Source organism: Hoplias malabaricus, chromosome 18 (genome assembly GCF_029633855.1).
Source record: "Hoplias malabaricus isolate fHopMal1 chromosome 18, fHopMal1.hap1, whole genome shotgun sequence".
Classification (NCBI taxonomy): domain Eukaryota; kingdom Metazoa; phylum Chordata; class Actinopteri; order Characiformes; family Erythrinidae; genus Hoplias; species Hoplias malabaricus.
This window is the reverse complement of record NC_089817.1, coordinates 16456367-16483239: the sequence shown is the minus strand read 5'-3', so window position 1 is coordinate 16483239 and position 26873 is coordinate 16456367. Positions and strand designations below refer to the sequence as shown.

The window sequence follows — 26873 nt, the reverse complement described above, 5'->3', positions numbered from 1 at the left end:
CTTTGTCTCTCTCTGATGCTGCTCTATGTTAAAGTTCTGAAAGCAGTGTTCCTCCAAGGTCCATTGGTTGTAGTGCTGCTGCTGCTGCCGCCGCCAGATGTTTTAGAGGCAACCAGCTGGCAGAGAAGGGGTAGAGCATACCTGCAAATATCAAAGCAGTGAGCACCCAGCTGAAACTGGGAGAATACACCAAACTCCACACAGACAGTCACCCGCAGCGGGAATCGAACCCACAACCTCCAAGCCCCTGGAGCTGTGTGACTGCGACACTACCTGCTGCGCCACGGTGCCGCCTGGCTACTAAAATGCAGAGGTTAAAGAAAATATAATCCGTTTTAATGAGAGAAACAGCTGAACTCCCTGGAGACTGTGGCGGATTCAGTGTGTGTTTAGTTGCGGTGTGTAAAGTAAAATGATAATTCATCGTTGTTCCTACTCAAGAAATACTATTATTATTTTGGGTTTTGGATATTGAGACTTTCCTTTCGCATTTCACCTGATTCACATACAAATGCAGCCTTATCCAGAAATGTGGGCAGCAGGCGAACAAGCCACCCCTAGGGGGTATTGTTGTTTTTCTCAGTGTTTCAGGACTGATCTGTTGTTCTCAGCATCGCCTCACAGCAACCCCTGTAGGCGGGACTGTGACACAATTGGCGGCTTCAGTAAACGATGGACAGCTGACGCTGGCTGCTGATTGGCTCAATAAAAATAATGACCAACGAGAAGCGCATTTTATGTGGATTATCTGCCCCTCTCTCGGGCTGGGGGAGAGCAGCACCTTTCAGTCTCAAATTATCCGTTAACGGTGTGTCGATACTAGATTTACGCCGCTGCCCGATTTGGACTGTGCAAGCACAGAACATCATGCTTTCATACACTGCTGGTAGCTCCGATAGCTTCTTTTTTGTCAGCTGTTAATGAGCAGACTTTGCTGGTGCTCCATTTGTTTAAAACTGTAAAGGACTGTGAGGAATGGCTAACTCATATTTGTGTTTGTTTAATGTTACTCGTCTTTGCTTTGGAAAAAAGTATTTTTCCTGTTTAAAATACACATGCGTGAAGGTCTGCGCATGCGCAGTCCAAATCGTGCAGGCCACGCGAATCTGGTAGCAACATCGGTCCAACCTCAAAAATACGGAATAAAACGCGTCCCTTACCAGTTTTAGTGTCCAAATACGAGATGATTTTAAAGAATTTTATTTGACAGCCTAATCAGGGATGTTCTGTTGGACTTTAACGTAGTTAAATTTAGGGCACCTTCAAAAACATTCTACAACGATGATCAGCCACTGACTGTGACACCTCCTAAAAGAAGGGCCATCTAGCGGGGCCTTGTTCGACTGCTGCCCACGTTTGTGGATGACGCTGCGTTTGTGCGTGGATCGGGTGAAACACGAAAGGAGTCTCAAAATCCAAACATCTGCGAGACGAAATTATCATAAATACGTTCACTGAATAGGTAAAAGAGTGACTTGATCCACAAATTTGGATTCAACGTTTTATAAATAAATGTTAATTTCGAGACTGTGACTGTACAAATATATACAATGTAAATTTAAACAAATATAATTTATTTACCCATAACATCTATGAAAATCAAAAACATGTATTTACTTTTAAACACGTATTTACAAATTGCAAAACCGCGATATATTTATTTTATGAATAGTGAAACATTTGTGACTTGTGTTTAATTAGCGGATTAACACATTTATGCATTTGTCAAGTATTTTGAATCACTCCATATGGCTCTGGCTTGTTGAAAAGTTGTCCGCCCTACATTTAACGTGGCCGACCTTGTGTGACGGACCCGCGCTACGCGACGTGATGAGAGTCCTCGTATGAGTTACACTTTATAGAAAATTTATTAAATTATACTCAAAAATATTATTTACTGTTGTGGTGGTAAAAATCGCGGCTTGCTACTTTAACCTGAATAACATGTATTTAATATAGGGGGGTGTTTGGCGCCCCCTGAAGGTCTTGAGCCGGGTAGCTGTCTCCCGCCATGCCTCGCGCGCCGCGGCGCTGTGTTGTGAGAGTGGAGCGGCGCGGACATGTTAGCGCGGCCTGCGGAGGAAAAACAGCACGTTTAGCCTATTTAACAGTTTTAGAAGAGGAGAGAAGAGTCGATCAGCTGGAACAGGATGGACGCCGTCAACGCTTTTAACCACGAGGTGAGTGAGTCGCTCTCTGTGTGTTAAGAGTACAGAGAGCTCTGAGTGGATAGCGGCTAGTGACCGGAGCTGCGAGGCTAAAGACTCCGAGGTGTTTAGGCCAGCGACACGGGCCTTGCTCATAAAACACTGATAACGCTTTGATGGAGGCCGTGAGCTACGTATTTAGACATAAAGCGGACTGTACGGTCTTCGCAGCTGATGAGCGAGCGTTAATGCAGAATACGGTCTGTTGTGTTTTTCTTCAGAGCCTTTCCTTAGAAAGGTGGGTGGGTGGGTGGGCGGTTAGCTCTTAGCTGAATTTGTATAAGGCAGGGCTTTATAAGCCAGCATTTGTTTAAGCCAGCTTATTTGCACTTTTGCTTATTTGGTGCATTGTAACCTTACGTTAAGACATTCTTATCCTGTCTGTCAGAAACACCTCAGAGTGGAGAAAGCTGAACTTAACGTTAGCTATTCCCCAGCATCTTTTTCAAAATGTCCCGTTCCACCTTAAATGGTGCCGCAGTTAACATTCTGGCGCCTGAACATTTAAGGTGGAACGGAAAATTTGGTGAGGAGCTAACTTAAACTTCGCTCTGAGGGCTGTGTTGACATTCAGTGTGGAAAGCCTTTTGAGTTCTTGTATACTAACAACAGCGGAATGCGTTGAGAGTAAGTTAAAGGTGCACTGGGCCTTTTTATTTATTTTTAAAGTAAAATTTTACTTTAATGCATGAATAACAATTTTAAACTAGAAACTTCTGCAACTAGAAACTGTGTATCCTGCGTACTTTGAGCTCTCATGCTTTAGTTGATTCGTTTGCCATTCATTTTAAAGTGTTTTGTTTTTTAAAGTGTCTTTTAGAAATTAAAGTTTATATCAGTGTAGAAGTAGTATAGGGGACCTAGTTGGTGAATTTGCAGGTCGTTTATATTTAAGTCTAGGGCTGGACAATAATTCAATGTCAGTATATATCAGTTCAACACACTCGATTTAAAATTTAGCTTTTAATAAATTGACAAAATTTGATGGTAAAATCATGTTTCTTTGTTTATTTTTTTTCTGTGGATTTTGTACTGTTCATATCAATATTGGAGTTATATATCAAGGGTATGGAAAGGTGGTTTGTGCCTTTGTGCTGCAGTAACAGGTTATTTTCTTCTAATATGGCTTTATAGTAGATGTTGGATCACTTTTTCTGATGATTTGCTGAAAATCAACCACAGAGCTTTGGAGAGGTCAGGTACTGGAATTGCTTGATTAGTTCTTGATCACAAACACTACTTTAGCTCTTCTCAGCTGTATTAGGTGGCACTTCATCCACTGTGGTGCCACATACCCATCTAGTCCATATTTGGAAATTGGGGCAGGTTGATCTTATGCTCAAGTCTGACTGCTCTGTAGATAAGAAGGTGAATAAGTTAATTAAAGTTATTTAATAACATGCTTTTCTATTTAAATAATAAAAAAAACTTTGTGTGCAAAATTTTATTTCAATGTCTATAGTGGGGTAGGCTTAAAATAGGTGAATTCAGCACAAAAATACAGCTGTTTGCAAAGGTGTGGCCACCCCGGTCAGTGGTTATTGTATTTATTTTCTCCACATGGATGAAAAAAAATTTAATGGGACACATTTCAGAAAGTAGCGTTCCATTGTTTCATTGATTTGCTGATTTAATATTTTTTCAGCCGTTTATATCCAAAGCACACTTTATATCAAAAAGATTGATGTCTTATTTATTTGTTGGGTTGTCTGTGTCATTTATGTGGAGAGATTGTTCTTAACATTTTGAGAGAAAAGTAAAATGGTTTGTGGTCACTCGAGGGGTGCTGTTGCGAAAACAGGGTGGTCCTAAAATGTGGAGAGTACAGAAAAGGAAGGAGAATGTGGGGAGTCTGTTAAAAGATGGTGGTCACGCAGTCTGTGGTTCTGGCACTCACTGTCGCATGCACAGTATGTATGAACCAGCTGAAATGTAATGGTTTATTCTATCACTCTTTTGCACCTTTGCTCTTTAGCGATAGTCTAACTATTTCACCTCATCTGAGCGTAAAACACTTTGTGCTGTATTTGGGTGTTTTTGGAATTTTGGGCCTTTTCCATTCATATATTTTATGTGCATTTTCATCATTCTCAAAACTCTGTGGATAAAAAGACCTGCTAATATGTATTGAGGAAAATAATATAAACAAAATATTTTATTTGAACAAGGGTTCCCAAACTTTCGCATACCTGGTAGGTTTGTTATGATAGCTTTTATTTTTTGTGTGCGATATATTGTCCCAGAAATAACTGCAATAAACCATATATTACTGTCATGTTAAGGCCATTTATAGTAATGATATAATGCTAATATAATGACATAATGCAGTTACGTTTAACCAAAATCTAGTTATTAAGAATATCCAGACACTGGAAATGGAATGGAAGAAAATAAAATTGAAACAAATCAACATAACAGCTCAGAGCCAAGACACCAGAGAAAACTAGAGAACAGAACATGGCAAGGGGTTAAAATAATGGTGATATTCACTCTTAAGTAAATTGACACACAAGTAAACACAGTGAGCAATGTTGATGTCAGTAGAAATTATTGTGAAAATATTTTTATATTGTAGCATACATTTTTGTGATAAGCCTAGTACCTGGGTATGTATGTGAGTAGTTGCTATTAAACAGATACACAAGCTGTTTATATCTGAGAAAGGGAAGTCTGTTGACAGCGGGTAAGACTTTTTTTTTTTAAGTCAGTAAATCAAACACTCTCACATCCCTTCCTCTAGTGTAATTGCAAGCAAATCTAAAAAAGGTAAAGAAGAAAAATTGAATTATACTATTCTGCAGGTAGTCTTAAAATAAATTGTTTGCCTAATTTCTCATGAGTTAAGCATAAGAATAATAAACAGATGTGCCAACATTTGTTTGGCTGTAAGATTTCTAAAGTGCAGTTTGTTTCTGCACAGAACAGTTTCTGGGATTAAATTTCTCCCTGGTGAAAAGTAATGTACAATATCAGCAATGCTCAGTATATGCGCACACGGATAGCAGTGTAAACACACACACACACAGCCGGTTAAATGACAGAAAGATACTCTCAACTAGGGGTGGGCGATATGGCCCTAAAATAACATCACGATATTCTTGTGATATGAAAAAACACTGAAAATAATTTTATACATTTCAAGAACACCTTATTTTAACAGAATTTATATTAATATTCATTATATTAAATTAATTTGTTTAAATTATATTTAATTACATTTTTATTTTACAAATCTAACAATTTCAAACATTCTGAAGAAGCAACAAATGTTTATTGTTTATTTTGTAAACAGCCGTAACTTGACGTAACCATGATTTTGACATTGTATAAAAAATATTTAGAATACTGATATTTTATATCCAAACCATCTCCACATAACTGTCACTTGTCTTTTCCACGGTCTCTGTATCAGTCTCTGTGCCTAAATGACTCACGTAACAAATGTATCCCATATTATGTGTAACTGCATGATGTAATTATGTAAACAAGTCAGAATATCACGATAACCACAATATTGATTTTCTTTTTTAATCTGTGAAAAAATATTTTGCGAAAATATTGCACATGGTAGGATATTGCACAGCCCTACACTCAACCACCACACTGCAGGAGCCCTTCTTATATAAAACACATGAAAATGGATATAGAGTCATTCAGCAGCTGAATTTGTTGATGATAAAAGATTACAAACACTTGCTCAAACACACTCTCTTCCTCGCTCGATTGCTCGGAAATGCTTTATGCCATTCTCTCCAAAACACACCTGGTGCTGCACTATTTAGCGCCCCTCTAGATGACTGCCTATTATAAATTCAAGAATTTGTCTTGCTTTAATCCAATCTGATTTAGCTATAATTACAAAAAGATAAAATTATCGTTGCATCCCTAGTCAAATTGTCTAAAATGATAGCCACTATCAAGCTTCTTTTGTTCTTGTTATTAATCTTGCTAAATAATTTCATTATACAGCAGTGTTTAAGAATCAGTGTGTAATTCTGTTGCTTGTTTTTCATTATTAAACTTGTAATCACTTTAAAGTCCTGCTAAGTTTTTATTTATTTATTTATTTAAGTAATGAGAATGGCGTGTTTCTGTAAGAGAGGTTTGTAGGATTTTAGAATAGCTTTGAAAATTGTAAATCATTTCAGTTGCATCACCTCATCATAGTGTAGCATTAACTCATAATGTGTTTTACCTTGCAGTTGTTCTCCCTGATGGAGTCAAAACCACCTATATCCAGGGCAAAGATGATTTCTATTACAAAGTCTGCCATAAAAGCCATTAAAGTAAGTCTAATATATTCTCAGGGTTATTCTGATGTAATTAACATGGATACAATAGTATGCTTAAGAAAAAAATAGATTTTAGTCAAGTTGCGCTCTGATGTGATATGTGATATATATACCTCTAATGTGTTGACAGTATTAATTGAGATTATGCTGATGTGATATATTAATGCTTGTTTGTGTTTCTCTGTTCCAGTTATACAAGCATGTTGTTCAGATTGTTGAGAAATTCATCAAGAAGGTTAATATGACTTCATGCTCAGCACTATTGTCAATTTTCGTGATTGCTCGACCAAACTCTTGTGTTTCATTTAAATGTTTCACCCTTTTTCTACAGTGCAAACCTGAGTACAAAGTCCCAGGGCTTTATGTGGTGGACTCCATTGTGCGACAGTCACGTCATCAGTTTGGTGCAGACAAAGATGTGTTCGGTCCCAGGTTCACTAAGAACATCACAGGGACGTTTGAGAACCTCTGCTTATGCCCTGTGGAGGACAGAGTAAGAATATCTTTCTTCTTTCTTTGTCTTTTACATCAGAAAAAGTATATGTTTCAGTTAATAAATTCAGTTTCACCAATCATATGAACAACCTTTAGCATGCTACAATCTAGGACATTTAATTGAAGTTAATCATATATGTAGTGTATTCGGAAAACTAGTTTATATAAAAATCCACAATGCCACGGCAAGATGGTGACAAAGAGGACATGTTTTTCACTGTTGGAAACAGATTTTTTTTCCAAGTAACACCAGAATAGAGAAAATAGAGAATACAATACCTATTATTCATTGCTAATACATTATATGCTGGGTTCATATCAAATCTAACTGATTCTCCATTTTCAGAGTAAAATTGTGCGTGTCCTGAACCTGTGGCAGAAAAATGGAGTTTTTAAGATTGAGGTGATTCAGCCACTCCTGGACATGGCTGCTGGTTCTACAAGCTCAGCTGGAGGTCCAGCTGACAATGGCCCAGATATGGGTGAGTTATGGAGCTTTTCCACTAGGTGCAGCTTTATTGTTTTTCAATTAGGCAAATTGTCGCGCATGCCATCCAAGTGATTAGGGAACACTTCTGTTTCCATATATGAACATCCCTGTTTAGAACGACCATGCCAGGACCCATGCTATTTTTCATATTATCTTTAGTTCCTGAGGAAAAAAACAAAAACAAAAGCCTAGTTCAAGATGTATATTTTTTGCCATGTTTTTTCTACTAGGCATAGATTTTTAACTTGAGCCAAATATTGATTATTTTGAAAATATTGTTTGCTTAATTGTTCTGTGCTTTTTAACATAGTTTCCATTGCTGTAAAGACATTTTAAATTTAAATTTAAGTTTGTTTTCTCAATTGCACTGTCTGAAAATACCTGTTTTTTTTTTGGTTTTTTTTTAAAGTTGAATTCTGTGGAAAATTACATTGTGAACTATTCTGATCCTCCTTCTAGCTGCATCCCCTCCTTCCCCAGCCAGGGAAGCAGAGAGCCATCCAATGGTATCAACGAACTCTGTACCAGTATCCGTGCCACAGCTGCAGAACTCTGATGCCTTTGCTGCTGTAGCTCAGCTGTTTCAATCCTCTCAAGGCCAGCAGGTACTCCCTAAAGAATCTGCAATATATTGTAGATTTATGTAACTGGAAAATATGTTTGTTCATTTAAGCTAAAAAATGTTTACTACTATGATTTACCTAACCTGATCTCCTAGTCTCTACACACACTTTCTTTCTCACATATACATTCTCACTTCAGCTCCAGCAGATGCTGCAGACAATCCAGCAGCCTGGAAAGCCCCAGTCTCCTGCACTGGAGAACAATATGATGGCCAGCCTGCCGATACAGAATATGTCTGCGCAGCCATCTCCTGGTCTGGCTCCTCGCCTCCCACACGTTACGCAGCCTGTAGAGAAGAAAGCCACTTTTGACAAGGTGAGCTCTCTGAATAGGCTTATGATTGAGGCATTGGAACAAGTCATTGACTTAATGCTTTCAGTGAGGGTAGAAGTAAAATAGTTTGGTCTTCTGTTGATTTCAGAAACTTCTTGACCGTTTCGATTATGATGACGAGCCAGAAGGCGGTGAGGAGGGCAAGAAGGACGAGACATCCTCCATCCAGCCTGCTTTGTATGTCACAAAATTTTCACTCATGCTGATCATCACCGAGAAAAACCTAATGGGAAAGTGGAGACTTGCCAGAGATCTACTAAAACTAATGTGTTTGAGGTTTATCTCTATGTTCATAGTGGCTTTCCTGAAGGAGTACAGCAGGCTCAACAAGTAGCTGCATCTTTCCCTCCTCAAGCCAATCAGATGCAGCACTTTCAGCAGCACATGTTGAGCATGACTCAAGAACAACAGGTATGCTTGGTTCTTTTTGTGTCACTTAATATGCAGCATTTAAATATCATGTTTTAAAGATTCTTCTTGGTAAAGTATCAAGTAATAAGTCAGTAATACGTATTACTAAACAATAAAGTCACATTTAACTATTAACTAATGATAGAAACAAGAACAAATGTTATTTTAGGCTTTTATTAAATTATTGGTATTTTATTAAATGAATAACTGAAATTACCTAATAATTTAGTTACTGCCCATCTACCCCTATTATAATATATTACTGTCTTGTTGTTAATAGGGAAATGATCATTTAATCCCAGTGTCATTCTTGGTTGGCTCGAAATTCCCAAATTTAGTATGAGAAACGGTGTTCATGAGCTTTCATATTTCCTTCACTTTTATTTTCTGCTTTGCTCTAGGTTCTACCTCCAAATGGGCAGCTCCAGAATTTCAGCCTAATGCCTCCTCAACCCTACCCAGGGATGATGCCTCTGATGGGTCAGCCTCCCACTGCAGTTCCTCCAGGCTTCACTGGAGCCTTCCCTCCTCAGAATGATGCCTTTCCTCAGCTCATGCCAGGACATCAGGTAAAATCTCATTTTTGTAAATAACAGTAAGTAAAGTAAATAATAATGAATGTTGATTTGTCCTATTTACATTTAAAAAATATATTTATTTACTTGTTTATTCTGAAATTTTATTACATTTCACTTTGTAAGTAAGTATACTAGTTTCAAATTCTAATGTGTTTGTCACAGGAGCCCCCTGTGGGGTTAGATGCCTCTTCAAGACATCCCCCAGATAGCAGGAGGTCTAGGTCACGTTCAGGTTCAAGGTGGGATGTGATGAGGATTTCAAATATCACTGTTATGTTAAGTTGGCTTTTGGTATGGTACTAACTTGCTGGACTTTGCAGATCTCCAAAGAGGAGGAGGTCACGGTCAAATTCACGCTCTAGACGTTCGCGACATCGGCGTTCACGCTCTCGATCCAGAGAGAGGCGGCGCCACTCTCCTCGCTCCCGGTCTCAGGAGAGAAGAGACAGGGAAAGAGATCGAGAACGCAGACAAAGAGGCCTGCCTCCTATCAAACCTGACACACTAAGCGGTGAGCTGTAGCAGTGAACTAACTTTAGCTTGTAACAATAAGCCAGTAGATAGAATTTGCACAGATGTGGATGGATTTTAAAACTTTGTCTGATTATTAGAAAAAAAATAAAATTATTTTGTGACTTGGTCTTTGTCAGTCGCGTGACATCAATAACATGCCATTTTTGAAATACTGCCTCAGTGAGTGGAGCAGTAAAAAAGGTGAATATTTGTAAATCATGTACAATGTGAGAATACCATACAGAGGCAAATTCAACAAGAAAAACAAGCATATCTGCCTAAATTATCAGCTTTTAACAATGTTGATTCAAATCACTGAAACTCAAGGTCTGAGATTAGAAATTATTGATCCTTGCAAGTCCACAGCTGGGTAAAGGATTGCTTTACATTTTGGCCACATTTCTGACAGCAAGGAAAACTGATTGTAAACAAGGACACTTATGCTAAGAGTAAGAGCAGTAACCCATATTATAAATATATTACAAATTTAGGCTGTGATAATTCTCTCTCTCTCTCTCTCTCTCTTTCTCTCTCTCAACAGTGTGTAGCACAACTCTGTGGGTGGGACAGCTGGACAAGAGGACCCAACAGCAGGATGTGGCTTGTCTCTTAGAAGAGTTTGGCCAGATAGAGTCAATAAATGTATGCCTAATGAGAGCATTATACCTAACCTTATACAATAAATGGAAAGTGATTTTGTAGTTTGTTGCAATATAATATTTGTCTTCTGTACATTGGTGTAATAGATGATTCCCCCTCGAGGTTGTGCCTATATTGTCATGGTTCATCGACAAGATGCGTTTCGCGCTCTCCAGAAGCTTAGCAGAGGCACATTCAAAGTCAACCAAAAAGCCATCAAGGTATTACTAATATAATTTTATTTACATTGTAATTAATGAGCAATATTATAATCTTTTGACTAATCAAACTGAAAACTACCAGCATAAAGTTTTTTTCCATTGTTGTTGCCGTATAAACATTTCAACAGTAAATTGTTTTATGGTTTATTTAAATAGTAGTGCGCTTCTTATCAGAATCTTACATTTAAACCTGAACTGTGCAGCAGTGATGTCCTGGCACTCTAAAAATGCAGCATATATATTTTCCTGCCTTTCATAGAAATATTGATATTCAACTATTAATTAATTTAAGTATATGATTATGACCTCTTTAATGAATATGTCAAGGCTAAATGTAGTAAGTTGATCTTTCAAATCTGGATATGCGGTTTGGTAATTGATCTTTTATATTTAACAAGAAAACAATGTGTGAAATTTACCTTGTAAAAACATGTCAAGTCAGCTTTTTCATAATTAAGTAAATTTTTTTTGATATGCCAAAAAGGGTAAAGGGGTTTGCCACAATAAAACCTGGGCCATTTCTACCCCTGGACATAGACTGTAAAGCACACTTCAGTATTCCTTCATTGGATGGTTATTTGCATTTTATACGTCATCACAATATTAAATAATGCTATCGCGCAGTGTAGATGCTTCTCATCGTGACAGCCTAAAAATCTTTTAATTGTGTCTTGTTTAATTATCTGTTTTCAATAAATATGCAGTAAAACTCCAGCACAACTCACTAATGACTTTCGCTTGTTTCCAAAGATTGCCTGGGCTCTGAACAAAGGCATAAAGTCAGATTTTAAGCAGTACTGGGATGTGGAGCTTGGTGTCACCTATATCCCCTGGTCTAAAGCCAGGGCTGAGGACCTGGACGATTTCAGAGAGGGAGGTGTACTGGACACAGATACACTTTCCCCGGGTAATAATACTTCTAAATTGCAAGCACCACTGTACTTAGACCTGCACAATTTAAATTAGTGAGAATTTCATTCTTTAAGCATCACAAGCATACAAGAATTGTACAACTAGCTCTGACTCTCAATTATTGGTGAAATTGTTTGTTTATTTATTTATTGTTTTTGTGTGTTTTTTTTTATATATAACTAACCTTCAGGGTCTTGTTTTTCAAATAATGATTCCTCCTCTAATGAGTGACTTAAGTGACCCCTAACAGTTAGGGATGTGTTAAACTGTAATTAGAGGTAAAAGAAATGTGTCTTCCTCGAGGCTGACACACAATGTTATAATAGAATAGAAGAGGGATAACCAGTATTTGTGACAGTTTTAAATATTTAAAAAAAATTACACAAACTCAAATAATATATTTGGATTCTTAAATTGACACAATTTTTTAAAATTTTTTACTTTTTTAACTGATCATAAAATTAATTACGCTGCATGTAAAAAGGAAAGGCAGATACTGTCTTTAATTAACTTCATAAATATTTGCACAAAACAGAGCATAAGCAAATGGCCAATTGCTGGTAAAAAAAACTATTTGCCCTCAAGTGGCTACTCATACATACTTGCTTACTTCTGTACAGAACCTATTGCCCTTCAGAGGGTGGTATGTTGGGCTGAGAAAGAGACTGTATTGTTTTTGGGTACAAAAAATGTGTTTATTTATTTATTCCCCCCACAAAAATGAGAGAATTTGATTAGCTGTAAAATACACTTGTTCATGTTTTTCATCCAGTCCAGTAACTATTTGAATTGGATGCTATGCCTGACTACAGATGTATCAAGTGTTGATGCCTACATGCATTAAAAGTAATTTTCAAAAGAAGTTACAATGCAGGTTTTAGTCTGAAGATTAAAAGTAATAATACTGGATGTGATATAACTGACTCTTTCTTGTTGGCTTGCTTTGTTTTTGTTTCTCCAGAATGGAAGGGAGTTCAGAACGAGCTGGAGAATCCTGAGGAATCGTCCCAGAATGGAAGGGCTGAGGTAGGGCAGCCGGACAAGAACCCAGCTCCACCTTCTGTGCAGGTAACACCTTCTACATTTCAGATGTCCTACAGATCCAATGCTAACACACTAAAGCATAGTGATACATGGTACAAGAAGTCGTGAAATGCTTTGATGACTACACACTCACATGAAGAGAAATTAAAATCCTAAAGATATATAAGATTGTATATATCTATCTGTAAAATAAAAAAAAATGGGAGATTAAAAAATAAAGCTATGTAAAGTTTAAAAAAAAATACAGATATTACATCAACATAAAACCAGAAAGCAATATAATTAGTTAATATAACTAAGGAAGATGTACAGAGAATTGTATGGTAAACAGCAGTGTGTAATACAGAGGTGTATTTTGTGCAAAATGTGCATAAGAGTTGTGCAACATTGATCACTGAAGGTGAGGCAGGTGGGTGGAGGTGGATGCTACCTTTTTATTGCATAGTTGGAATATTTGGGACATTTTAAAGACCTCACTTCGTTCTGTGTCTATTCATCACATTTAAATGGATTATGGGTGGATAAAAATGGATTTTGGGAGCTGTCTGAATACTGTACTGGCACCCAGTACTATACAATACTGAATACTGACATGCACCCAAGCTGGCAGAGGAGGAAAAAGCATATCTCTCCTGTTCAACTATTTATTGTTTTTAAAATATTGCTATTCTAAATAATAGTGTATGTAATTGTTATTGTGTTTGTTATTTGTAGTCTGAAAACATATATTCTTTTTACCCAGGCTCCTTCTGTCCAGCCAGTAGCGGCTGCTGGTGCAGTTGGTGTCCCACCCCCAGGCTTTCCTGGACCAATAAACATAATGCCACACTCTTTTCCACCTGGGGTTCCACCACCTCCTGGTGCATTTATGAGGCCTGGATTTAACCCCATGCAGATGCCACCAGGTTTGATAGTCACATTGTCATTTTAATAAAGAAATATATATGTATTGTAATGGTGTAATAGATATTGTGTTTGTATTTTTTACTTTATGAATGATGGTTAATTTGATTACAAATTAATAGTTGGCTGTATGTAGTAATTACATTAAGGATTTGTCATTCCAGGATTTCTCCCTCCTGGTGCTATGCCTCCAATTGGTTCTTCTGGACCTCCTCCACCAGCATCAGGAATGGGCTTGCCACCAGGTTAGACAGGCAAATAGAGTGTAACAGTGGAGTTGGATGTCATCTAAATTACATGGAATGCATTTTAAACCTTTTGATTTCGGCAGTGGTAACTCATGCAGTGTTTTCCCACAGTGGTTAGCAGCTCAGAGGAATTATCAGGTGACTCAGCAAGCATGGGCCCCAGAATGAACAGGGAAGGAACTGATGGGTTTAATGCCGTTCAAGGTGAGTGTTAGATTGGGTGTAAATTGATTCTTCAAGGTTCTGATTAAGGGATAGGATACACTTGTCAGCATTGTCTTGACAGGCAGTTGGCACATGTAGTAAGTTGAAATGGCTGAAGTGTCCTCTCCCATGGAAAGACATAAATGTAAAGTTACATGCAGTAAAATGTCCTATTTCCTCCTGCAAGGGAAAAAACTATTATTTTAAGATTGTGTTTAATAAATAAATAAATAAATAAAAGTTTTGTTTTAATTCACCAGGAATGAATGTCCAAAATCCACCAGGGCTTCTAGGATCAAGACCAGGCATGATGCCACTCCAGCGTCCTCCAGTGATGCCTCCTCCCCACATGCAGCGCTTCCCTATGCCACCTCCAAGGCCAGGCATGCCCCCAATGCCCCCACAAATGATGCCTCCTAGGGGCCCTCCTCAAATGATGCATCGTGAACCTCCACCAGGTGGATTTGGCATGCCTCCACATGGCATTAGAGGCCCTTTCCCTCCTCCAGGGCCTCCATTCCTGAGGCCTAGTGGACCGCGAGGGCCTGATGGACCAGAGGATCTTGAGGGGCGAACCTTCAGGGGTGAGCGTCCTGGTCCAGGTAGGGAACGGGACAGGGATCAGGACTGGTTTGGAGGACGCAGGCCATTCGGCGAAGGCCGTAGCGGTGACAGGTCGGAAAGCCGGGAGCGCTTTGGGGGCTGGCATGAGGAGGCGGACCAGAGGGGTGGTTGGGACAGGTCACGAGAACGCAGGGACTGGAGAAGGAGTCCAGACGGGGAAAGGGAAAGAGAGCCTAGTAGGGAGGGAGAGGAGCGTGTCAAACGCAGGGAAAGAGAGCCGGGCACACGCGAGAGAAGCACTCGCTGGGACAGGGACGACAGACTTGACAAACTGGGCAACATTAGCAGTCAGCCCAACGGACATGAGACGCTCAGAGACTCTAGCAGCTCCGAGCAGTCTGCAGACTCTGGTAAAGGACTCGCCCAAGCCAAGGAGGAAACCTTGCCCCCTCCCACTGAAGTAAAGGCAGAAGCTGAGACACCTGGACCCGCAGCAGAAATTCAGAAACAACCTGCAGAACAAAGTAAGACTGAAGAATCGTAGGCCACACTTTGCCATGGACTGTGTTTCTCACGTTATACTTTGTTTTTGTTCCGTTTTGTTTTTTTAAATCTGAGTGGATGCAGGTGTTTGTGTGATGGTCTGCTGAATTGTATATGAACACTGTCTAGAATGGTATTGTGAAGGTTAAGACCTGAAAGGAGAGGCAAGATATGTAAGGAAGAAAACCTAACAGGTAATAAATAAAGCATATCTGACTGCCTTTTAAGAAGTGGTGTGTGCTGTTCTGGGATCAGCTTTCTTCATGTCCACATCCAGACTGATTCTGGACGATTCAGGCTAACGAGCAGGAATGATGCAGGAACAGCACTCTTCTGTTAGGACATTTGATGCCTAAAGGTCTGTGGCGAAGACCTGTATAAACATTAAATCCTATGCTTGGCCCCAATTCTAAAATGTAATACAATTATTGTGTAATTGACTTTAATAAGAGTCTGGCTATCGTGGAGCACTACCCTGCAAGTTGTTTTCTGTGAGCAGCTTGATACAGGTGTTTCCCAGTCTTGGTCCTGGACTTTCACTGAAATTTGTAAAAACTTTTTTTCAAATCATACAAAGCTTGTTCATTGCTCAGGAGTTAAATCACATGGGTTAGACACAAGAAAAAAATACTAAAATATTCAGTGCAAATGCACTCTAGGGCCAAGGTTGGGAGAGACTGTTCAGAAATAAAAAAAACATGGAAAAAAAAAGTCTGCTGTAAATATGCTTCCACTACTCAAATGAGATTTGTAGAATTTGGAGGTCTTTTTTTTTTTTTTTTTTTTTTTGAGTATTCCCCCTGAGCGCGGAAGATGATAGGAAACCTCGACTAAAATAAGAGACAAAGACCCTTTTGCTGTAATGTTTTTAACTTACTATGTTTACATCGTACGAAAATGAGATGTTTGTATAATTTTTAAGTTTGTGGAGATGTGAACCTGTTTAATATTTCAGCAATAGGGATTTGGTTTTAATAAACTATTTTCATACCAAAATGAACAAATTGATTCAACATTTTTCTATAGTTGCTTCTTCTTTTAAAGCTAATGTCAGGCTTGGGGTTCATTCTTTTAAATGTTTGTTGTTTGGGAAAGTTTTGTTTTAAGCCTGGTTTATATCACACTTGAAAAGGGTAGATGTTTGTAAGTCAGTATACGTCTAATGTATGTTGTGTGGTGCTGGGGAATTATCAGATGTCCGTCAGATGTAATGAAGGCAAGAAATTGCAGGGATGGTATAGAATTGCACACCTCAGCAGCACTCAAATGAGTTTTTCTATGTCCTTAATTATTTTAAAATACGAATCTTCAAACTATACTTCTGTATAGGTTTCTGGATTTCTAAAAGTGTTTTTAAAAATGGCATTCATGATAGAAAAGTAATCTACAGTGAAGTTTCAAACAGCATTGATCACACTTAATGTTTATTAAATATTAATATTAAATTAATACAACATTCATGTTCATGAGAACTACAAAAGACAAATGTGGCAGTAACAAAAGCTACCGAAAAATGTTTTAATGCCAGTCTTGCGCCAAAATACTGTGTGATTTCACTGTTTCAAATTTCAGAGTACAGTAATGAGCTCTGATAGAATTAAGGTGTGCTCCTTCCATCTCTGTAGTTTGGTGGTCAAGTAAGCTGTTTTTGATTCTTTTTCGCATTGATTTTTTTAATTAATAGATCATCTGTGTTTTAGTGGGTCCTCCAGGGACCTGTAGGTTGTGTGTTCAAGTCCCATTTCGGATGACTGTCTGTGAGGAGTTTGGTGTGTTCTCCCCATGTCTGCATGGGTTTCCTCCAGCGGTCCAAAACACACGTTGGTAGGTGGATTGGCAACACAAGTGTCCATAGGTGTGAGTGTGTGTGTGACCCTGTGAAGGACTGGTGTGTTCCTGCCTTGCGCCCAGTGATTCTGGGTAGGCTCCGGACCCACCGTGACCCCAAACTTGATAAGCAGTTTCAGACAATGGAGTGAAAAATATTTATCGTGAAAAACACATAAAGAGCAGATTAAAAACATGCCATTTTTGTTGATTTTAAATTTTCTACATCATCTAAACACAGCAGCTGTCCTTCATATCGTGTGGAAAAAGTCACTTTTTTAACATTTCAGAAAGATTTACTGTAATGTATGTAATATTCATTGCAGGTAAAGGGACATAATTTAAGCATTTTGTGTTCTTTTTGATCCGTATGGCTTAGCACATGACAATCAAACAATCATCTATCAAATTTTATTCATATAGCGCTTTTCACAACAAAAAGTCATCACAAAGCAGCTTTACAGAGATCCGGGTCCAAGCCTCCTATGAGCAAGCCAGGGGCAACAGGCAAGGAAAAACTCCCTCATCGCACGAGGAAGAAACCTTGGAAGGAACCAAGACTCATACGGGGAACCCATCCTCCTCGGGTCAACACCAGAGACACAACAAAGAACAGAACAGAAGTAAAAGTGAAATGATGACAGATGAAGGGGTTACAGTAATGTGAATGTAGTATATTAGTGATGTATGAGTCTGAGGAAGGAGAAGGTGATCAGTGATTCTGTGTGAGTTAAAAGTAGGTGCAGAGTTAAGCATGGCCAAGCATGATAGTGTAGATGAGACAAGGCCAGGATCTTGTACAGGACACACAGGTGCTGGATCAGGGAAACACCTGGAGAGCAGCAGGACATCTCAAAGTATGAGAGACAGGAGAAAGAAGACCAGACAAAGGGAACAAATAAAAATACATGGATATCTGTGGCCTTATGGTTAAAGAAGTGGGCTTGGGACCAAAAGGTGACTCCTCCCTTAGCAGCTATGAATGAAGTTTCTTTGAGCAAGGCCCCTAACCCCCAGCTGCTGGGGTCTTTGAACAATTTACTCCAACTCAAAATTATATATTCTAATAATTTGAGATACGAATACTGGTGAAACTACACAACTACAACATCTGTTGTTAATTCAGCCAAATTTCACATTCCAGTTCGTGAACTAAATTTGGAACCGTTCCCCTTTGACCAGAGGACCTGTTTTCCCTGGACAAGCACTCATTTCTGGGAACTAAAAATGCATGTTCAAGGGGTCAGAGACATGAGAGCTGAATTGGGACACGGTCGCACCGCTTCAGCGCTGTAGGTCCACCATCCACCGCGGTGCAGCTCAGTGTTTTACTGGCACCTCGAACGGAAATGTGTTGAACGTTGTTGAGGTAATATTTATCATAGTCTCTTCTTTACGTTTGGAGAATGTTTCTGTGACCCAACCTTTTGTTTTCTACTTTATATTTAATAAACAGAAAGTCATCTTGTTTGTCCCTATAACGACACTAATACACGGACACATCTCACCGTTTTCTGACAAGTAAATTACATCTGCACAGCTTTTTGTTTAACTTTACACAAAAACAGACAAAACCTCCATAATTAAAACCAGAACACCAGAGTGAGGGGTTACTCAAAAATAATGAGGCTGTGAATTTGTTACAGCACGGTTTTATCAGTCTGACCCTTATAGAGATGTAAGTCAGTAATAAATATCTAGTTCCAGCGATGATCTGTTCCTTTATCGAGTATAGATTACTTGGTAGAGAAAATGTTAAGGTGCTTGGCTTTAGAAATGTTCGAAACCAAGTAATAAACTAATTTTATAGTTTATTATTTGTTATGATTGTAAACAAAGGCATATATGTATGTATATATATATTGGGCTTTCCTGTTTTGGAAATGCCAGAAAAAACCTCTGTGACAATGGCTATATGGCTAATGGCGGTCCGGTAAACTAAGCTCGCCTAGTTTCTCTTTGCTCTTTTTATTATTGAGTAATTGTAAACAAAACAGTACGTAGGATATTTCGATAGGTTAAAAGTAGCATTTTTGATTGATTCACTGTGTACAGTTTTGGAACACTTAAGGAAATAATAACAGTAAGCTAAGGTTGTGTAATGCATCGGAGGGAAAATATTTATCATGAAAAACACATGAAGAGCAGAGCCGTGCAGATAAGGTTTCGGTAGGTAGCACAATTGGTCAGACACCTCCCAGATTTTCACAGATTTTCACAACTCAACGCAAAAGAGACCATTGACCTCTGAGCCAATCAAAGCTCGCCATGCTTTTCTGTATTCTGATTGGCTGGGGAACGATCGCCGCCTCTCCTTGTGAGTTCAGTTATATTTCCACGACTCCGTTTGCCAGAAGCTGACAGAAATATGGCTCAGAAAGCGGTGTGTGTCCTGAAAGGAACAGGAGAAGTCACCGGCACGGTTCATTTTGAGCAGAAGGTACACGTCTTTATTACTGACTCTTTATTTCTGCAGCCTATTACTTCTCTTTTGAGCCCAGTACTTCGCTGATTTCCCTGCAGCAACGACATGAGGCTAAACTGGTTTCATTCTTGAACTCTCCGTTCCACCTTAAATTAAGCTGTAGTTACATACAGACTCCCGAAGAATCGTAGTGTAACAGCTACTCTGTTTAAGGTGGAACGTAAAATTACAACTAGAAACTGGCGAATAAGAGGCGAAGTCAGGCTTCATTAGCATAGTGGAGTCTGGTGACTGCTCTGCGTTTATTTTCTATACGCAAGATGGTTTAAACAGGTGCAATAATCAGTATTAACGACATCTGTAGTTGGCTAGTTTCGAGTCAAAGAAAATGTGAAGTGAAGCTAAGCTCGGTTAGCTTGTGGTTTGTTGTCTGTTTTGAAACGATAAGCTGCGACATTTCGTGCAGGTTTAATCACGAGGTTAACTACGCAGCTTGCATTTGCATGTTAACACATTTTAATTACTATTAAAACTCGAATCCATAAAACCGAACCTGTTTATTTATTTATAATTGTAACGCTACTTGGTTGCGGAATATAAACTGGACTTAATGGATAATGACAGAAAAGTGGGTAAAAATGGCTTCACAGTTACGTAAGCTGTTCCAAGTTCAAGCTTATACAATTTGCTGAGTCATGCTCGTTTATTTTTTTGCACGAGATAATTACTGGTGAATTCTAAGGTCTGGTTGATCATATTACGTTGTATTGAAACAGCAGAGAACAAAGTTCGCTGTGTCCCTGCAAAGGTTGGCTAGTACTAGTTGTACATTGTACTAGTTACAATGATTTCAGTTCAAAATATTGTATACTGCTAAACTCCATCCTTATTAACAGAACTAACAATGTTGTCTGTGAAATGAACCTGTACAATGTTGGTGTTCTTTAAAAACATAGAATATGCATTTTTGTAGAAGCCGTTAAGTGTAAGCTAGTTTCAGAAAATATTCAACAAAAATAAATCCCGTTCCCTACCTTCAGCCCTCCCTCCCCACTCCCCAAAAACACATGCACTGCCTGACTACATCTGCACTAGTCCACAAGTTTTAGCAGGAGGAATGCAATATGCTAATTCTTTCCCCCTACTTCTGTCTTTAAGTTGAACTAGCTGCTGTTGGTATCTGTTTAACCTCTGCAATTGTGCAACTAACTCATTATCTTAGTGCACATGTGCAGGTAGATAGACAGAGAGATGGGTAGGACAATCAGTCGGAATTAGATTCGACAGGGTTTTTAGTGTCCTGCTGCTGCTGCCGCTGCCATGGTTATTTTTTCCCTTTTATAAATAAAGAGTTATTGATAGTTATTAAAAAATGTATATTTTTAAATATAACAGAGAAGTCTTCTAAAATTCCTTGTCCAGTTGTACATACTTAAGATATCCACAATGGATAACAGCTAAGAGATATTTAAATGTAATTATAAAAGCCACTTATTTTTTGCATGAATATATTAAAGTGGACAGCTCCTAAAACAATTCACAGTCTTTTGCACAATGCCTGAAATTCCCCAACCCTAAAATTTGTGAATTTAACAGAATGTTGCTTATGTTACAGGATGGCAGTGATGTAGTGAAGGTTACAGGAGAGATCTCTGGGCTTGCCCCTGGCCTTCATGGATTTCATGTCCATGCTTTTGGTGATAACACAAATGGTGAGATTTGACCTCGTTCCTATTTATGTTTTAAATTTCATGTTAAAACCTTAAATATAAAGGTTTTTTAAATTGTTTATTTATGTCACTGTAATGTATTCAGTCAGAATGTTCTAGTGAGGAATGTTGTGGTGTTGATGTGATGACCCAGATTTTCTTTACAATATAGATGGGAATAAAAATATTGCAGTTGTATTTATCGTTCAAGGTGACATGTCTAAGGTTTCATGTGTAGTATTGATATTGTGGAACTAAGGTTGAAAATCTAAATTAAAAGTTTTTGTTGAGCACTGATTTGTGTACAGACCGTTTGACCCTCTATGTTTAAAATAAATATATTTTGGCCTTATTTGAGAAGTATTATAAACTAGGAATCACTTCCATTAGGTCTTGTATTTAAAGCCATTTTGTGTATTTCATTTCTGAAGTAGCCTTTTAAATCAATTAAGCAAGGTAGATGTGATGTATTTTGTTACAGAGATGTGATTATATTGTGTTATACACAAATCTCCGCTCATTCTGTTTTGGTATTAGGCTGCGTCAGTGCAGGGCCACACTATAACCCCTTCAACAAAAACCATGGTGGGCCTACTGATGAAGTCAGGTAAGTTTAGCCAGCATTTGTTGGATTCAAATATAAATTAATTTACAACCCCCCCCCCCACCTCCCTTTTTTCCCTGTTTATTATTAGGTTGACAGATCAAAAAAACTTTATATATATTAACTCTTTGAAATTGGGGCAACATCTGTAACACTGACATTGTTGATATAGAGAAGTGTGGTATGATTTAAATAATTAATCAGTTGTTATTGTTCAGTGTTTGTTCCGGTTTCTTCCCACAATCCAAAAACACACATTGGTAGGTGGATTGGTGACACAAACATGGGGTGTGTGTGTGTGTGTTGCCATGTGAAGGACTGGCGCCCCCTCCAGGGTGTGTTCCTGCCTTGTGCCCAGTGATTACGGGTAGTCTCCAGACACACCGCGACCCTGAACTGGATAAGCTGTTATAGACATTGAATGAATGTTTTGTGTTTCTAAATTGACTTGAAATGGCTTGTGTTTTGAGCCACAAATAGGCTCTGTATACACCTACTTTGCATGAGACTGTCTGCCAGACATAATTGGCAGAAAGTCCCACTTTATCCATGCGTTCTTTTGTGCTTATCCACAGTCATATGACAGATATTAATGAGCTTGTGAAACAAAATACATTCATTGGTCTCTGGTTGTAACTCATACGAGTTGTGTACAAGTAAATTCTATGTTTTTTATGGCTTAATGGCTTCATTTGAAATAGCTTCTTCTGAACACTCTACAAAATTATAATTATTATTGCTTTTTTTTCTGATGTTCACATATGGATACTTTTTTCTATGCTGTCCATTCAGTGAAACAGATTTTACCGGTCTAATTTTTCATCCTAAGAGATTGCATTCAGGATGTTCTTGCATCTGTGGTTTCCTACAGGCATGTAGGAGATCTGGGAAATGTGACTGCTGAAGATGATGGTGTTGCCAAAATAAACATTGAGGATAAACTGCTGTCACTGAAAGGACAGTACTCAATCATTGGGAGGACAATGGTGGTGAGCAAACAAAACTGGGACTGTTTTCATTGTCTTATCCAGATGAAGTTGTATTTTCATTAATCTCTACACCAAATCCACAAATCCCGCACGCAGCTTACACTTAATATGGACAGTAGTGTGCAAAAGCCTTAGGCACCGAAAACTATAATTATTTAAAATATTTCTATTTATATATTTATATATTTATATTTAAATTATATTGTTGTTAAGAGTTAAAACAAACCATACACATACAGAATATTACTACTAACGGTAATGTTATTTGTGGGGGAGGTTGTTTGCTTGTTGATATTCAAATCTTACTGCTCAATTTTTTTTTTTAATTCTCATTTTCTCAGGTGCTTAAGTTTTGCGTAGTGTATACATCATCACTTTCCAATTAAAAACGGGTATCTTTATATTTGTCAATTTTATAGTTTACTACATTATCTGAACGCAGCAGTTGTCCGTCACATCGTGATGAATGAACATATACAAAAGCTCCACGATTACTTGGATTAGAATCTATTTACATTCACTTTTATTGAAAGCTAAGAAGGTTTTTCCTTCTCTTGTAAAGTTAGTATTTTGGGTGATAAATGTTTTTAATTAGATAGTGACGATACGTAATTTGCACAAAGCATAGGTACCATACACTCTCTGAAACTGTCGCTAGGTGGTCTGTTCAAGTTTTTGTGCCTTCAGATAGGGAAAAGAATGGGACCATTTATAGTGTTTTAAATTGTTTTTTTTTTTAGTAATTATTCACATTTCCTTTTGTAAAAGAAAATGTAGCATTCCTTTTTAAGACCACTATTGTACTATTTGAGGGTACAGTTGTACTCTGTAAATTATGATGAACATAAATGTCCCTACCTGTATAGTGCTTTCTAACAGTGTTGGACTGTTGCAGGGAGCAGCTGATTAAGAAATGGACAGACAATTGTTTAAGATTTGTTTTTGTCCTGTTTCAGATTCACGAGAAGCAGGATGACTTGGGTAAAGGTGGAGATGAGGAAAGTCTCAAAACTGGTAATGCTGGTGCTCGCCTTGCTTGTGGTGTTATAGGCATTGCTCAGTGAAGCAGACTTCACCATCAGTCGCACTGTTCTAGCACTGGAACAACTCCAAGAGCACAGTGACCAAAACAGATGCCCAATCTAGCACTTAATCAGTTTATTAAAAGTTTATTTTTACATACCTTCAGGAAAAATATAGCGTAACTACTGCATAGTTATGTTTCTTGTTTTTCGCAGTCGTCCTATGCCTGGCAACCTGTTGATTATTTTATTTTTTCTTGGCAAAACTGTAAGTGTGACAGCAGTGAAGTAGTGTTTCTTTACACTGTTTGTGTTCCCACTTCTTTAATAAACCTTTGCTGGATACCATTTGGTCAGAATTAATTTTCTAAATAAGCTACAAAATAGTTAATGCCCTTTTAAAATAAAGTTGTTGAATCTAGCCTTACTTGGAAGCATTGGTTTCTCAAGGTCATTGAAATAGTTACTTTAATAAGGGCACATAAGTATCTTTATCCACTGCAGATCCCAGTGGTTAAACAGGTGCATCTCAATAAGTTAGAATATCAAACAGTTAATTTATTTCAGTAATTCAATTCAAAAAGTGAAATATATATGGCTTCATTACAAAGAGTGACCTATTTTAAGCCGTTTTCTTTTAATGTTGATGATTATGGCTTACAGCCAATAAAAACGCAAGTCATTATCTCAGAAAATTAAAACAATCATCACAAAGCACCTGCAAAGGTTTCCTAAGCCTTTAAAATGGTCTCTTAGTCTGGTTCAGTAGGCTACACAATCATGGGGAAGACTGCTGACTAAAAATAAATTCACTTCTTGATGATATTCTAATTTAATGAGATGCACCTGTAAATTCCCATGCCTTTCCTCACAAACCTGCTTGCTGTCTGTTTACATGTGAATCCTTATTTTAAAAAAGGTAACCCTCTGGTTCATTGGCTCTCAGCAGTTAGCTGGAGTTTTGCACTGAACCGTGCCCAGAAACATTTAGAAGCTTTAAGAACCATTCATCCCTGCAGTGGGAAAGAAGCTTGTGACTTTTTTTTTTTTTTAAATCTGTGAGCACCATTAGGTAACGATAGTCTGTTTTCACAGGACTAATATAATCATGTAAAGAGATGGATGTTTTAATCTGATGCACGTCTCCTCTCCATGTGTTAGAGCTTTGTAGCTTTACAAATCACAGAAAGCTAATAATATGACTGCTGTCCCTGTGCATAGGGATAATCAAGCATGCTGACTACCAAAAAAAATCTGTAACCCAATTCAAAGGATTACTTTAAAGGAATTAATATAATCTGATTAATTTTGATACTTTTGTATTGGTAATTTTTTCTAGGGATACATTTTAATAAAGGTACTAATAGGATCATTATGACTTGGATGTAACTCAAGGAAAGCTGTTTTGGGGTCAAAAAATAAATGTTACTAACAGATGTCTTTGTCAAGTTTAAGCATAGACTTAATATGGATAGGCAGTGTAGCCTAAATTCATTCTCAAGTAAAATAATTCCTGGATTATATAAAGAGTACAGCAACCCTAATAATAATAATAAAAGAATATAGTGAAACCTAACAGGTCCAACACAGTGGGCAAATTTGTATGATTCTTGTCATTTTGGATCTTTTTGCACCTGAATAATATGCTAATGTTCAATAATCAGTTAAATAATCTAAAATAAGTACCTCATCTTTATATAGTTAAACAATATTAAAACAAAAATAGCGGGTGTTCTGCTTTCCTGTAAAGATGCTGAGATACTTGTGCATTCATTCATTCATTTCACTACGGTTAGATTACGGTAATTCTCTATTCTATGGTTTACCTTCTAATACACACCTCCTGCTTCCGTACATTTAAAATTCTGCAGCTAGAGTCTTAGCACACACTAAGAAATCTACCCATATCACCTCCGCCCTCCACCAGCTTCACTGGCTCCCAGTTATGAAATGCATTAGATTTAAAATATATATATATATTCTTTGGTTGACATTTAAGGCCTTACATGGCTTTTCTCCCTCCTACCTGTCCTCGCTTCTACACACCTATACCTCCTGCTGATTCTGGTCTAACAATTTGAAGATATAGGCTTTCCTCTCTGGCAGGGCTTTCAACATTGCGGCCCCCACACTTTGGCACTCCTTACTCTCTTCCATCCACTTTTCCTTCCATCCAGTTTCCTCCCATAATCCAAAAACAGGTAGGTGGATTGGATACTCCTAAGTCTCCACAGGTGTGAGTGAATGTGTGAGTGGGTGTCACCCTGCAAAGGACTCAAGGTTGTGTTCTCACCTTGTGTCTAGCTGATTATAAAACTAATGTTTGGCCAGTCCTCACTGCTCAACCTCAAATGCTGCAAATGACCACAGCTATTGGCTCTCAAATCTCAGAATTCCAACTTATCACTGGCTCCTTACTGAAAATATGTAAGTATGTAAATTAAGCATACTGATGGGCAATGTTTTGCCCTGAAGCTAATTCACTGACTGCATTCCATTCATAGCTCGTTTCCATATTTTAGGAAAGTTCTCATGAATATGACAAATATCATCAGTATGTTTTCATGTTTTTAGCAGGGTCAAATCTGCACTCGGTTGAATAAGAACATTCAAAACCATTTGTGGTATGACCTGAAATCAATGGTAATTTTGAACATATTACAGTAAGTTTATATGACGGCGGCACGGTGGTGCAGCAGGTCACAAAGCTCCAGAGACCTGGAGGTTGTGGGTTCGATTTCCACTCTGGGTGACTGTCTGTGAGGAGTTGGTGTGTTCTCCCCGTGTCCGCGTGGGTTTCCTCCCACAGTCCAAAAACACACATTGGTAGGTGGATTGGCAACTTAAAAGTGCCCGTAGGTGTGAGGGAGTGAATGTATGTGTGTTGCCCTGTGAAGGGCTGGTGTCCCCTCCAGGCCTTGTGCCCAATGATTCCAGGTAGGCTCTGGACCCACCGCGACCCTGAACTGGATAAGCAGCTATAGATAATGAATGAATGAATGAATGTTTATATGAGCCAAATTTTAAGACTGCGACCCTGAACTGGATAAGCGGTTACAGATAATGAATGAACTTT

At 38.2% G+C, this 26873-nt stretch overlaps 2 protein-coding genes across 4 annotated transcripts; both read left to right on the top strand.

Annotated features, from left to right (window-relative positions):
* Positions 1-787: 787 nt before the first annotated feature.
* On the top strand, positions 788-16208 carry scaf4a (SR-related CTD-associated factor 4a). Of its 3 annotated transcripts, XM_066650398.1 has the most exons (21): positions 788-1462; positions 1960-2180; positions 6410-6493; positions 6690-6734; positions 6831-6992; positions 7341-7476; positions 7944-8089; positions 8247-8423; positions 8530-8618; positions 8738-8852; positions 9254-9421; positions 9593-9669; positions 9751-9941; positions 10485-10585; positions 10690-10803; positions 11554-11710; positions 12677-12783; positions 13502-13664; positions 13827-13907; positions 14022-14114; positions 14375-16208. In XM_066650398.1, the coding sequence occupies exons 2-21, from the start codon at positions 2151-2153 to the stop codon at positions 15220-15222; spliced, it is 3084 nt and encodes a 1027-aa protein (XP_066506495.1). In that variant the 5' UTR covers positions 788-1462; positions 1960-2150; the 3' UTR covers positions 15223-16208. The 3 variants fall into 3 exon arrangements, with proteins under 3 accessions (XP_066506495.1, XP_066506494.1, XP_066506493.1); XM_066650397.1 differs by lacking the exon at positions 788-1462 and having other exon boundaries at positions 1638-2180; XM_066650396.1 differs by lacking the exons at positions 788-1462; positions 1960-2180 and adding an exon at positions 2263-2407.
* Positions 16209-19329: 3121 nt separating this feature from the next.
* Positions 19330-24153, top strand: sod1 (superoxide dismutase 1, soluble). Its single transcript, XM_066650778.1, has 5 exons — positions 19330-19488; positions 21089-21185; positions 21720-21789; positions 22658-22775; positions 23732-24153. Exons 1-5 carry the CDS (start codon positions 19417-19419, stop codon positions 23837-23839), a joined length of 465 nt encoding a protein of 154 aa, XP_066506875.1. The 5' UTR covers positions 19330-19416; the 3' UTR covers positions 23840-24153.
* The last annotated feature ends 2720 nt before the right edge of the window (positions 24154-26873 follow it).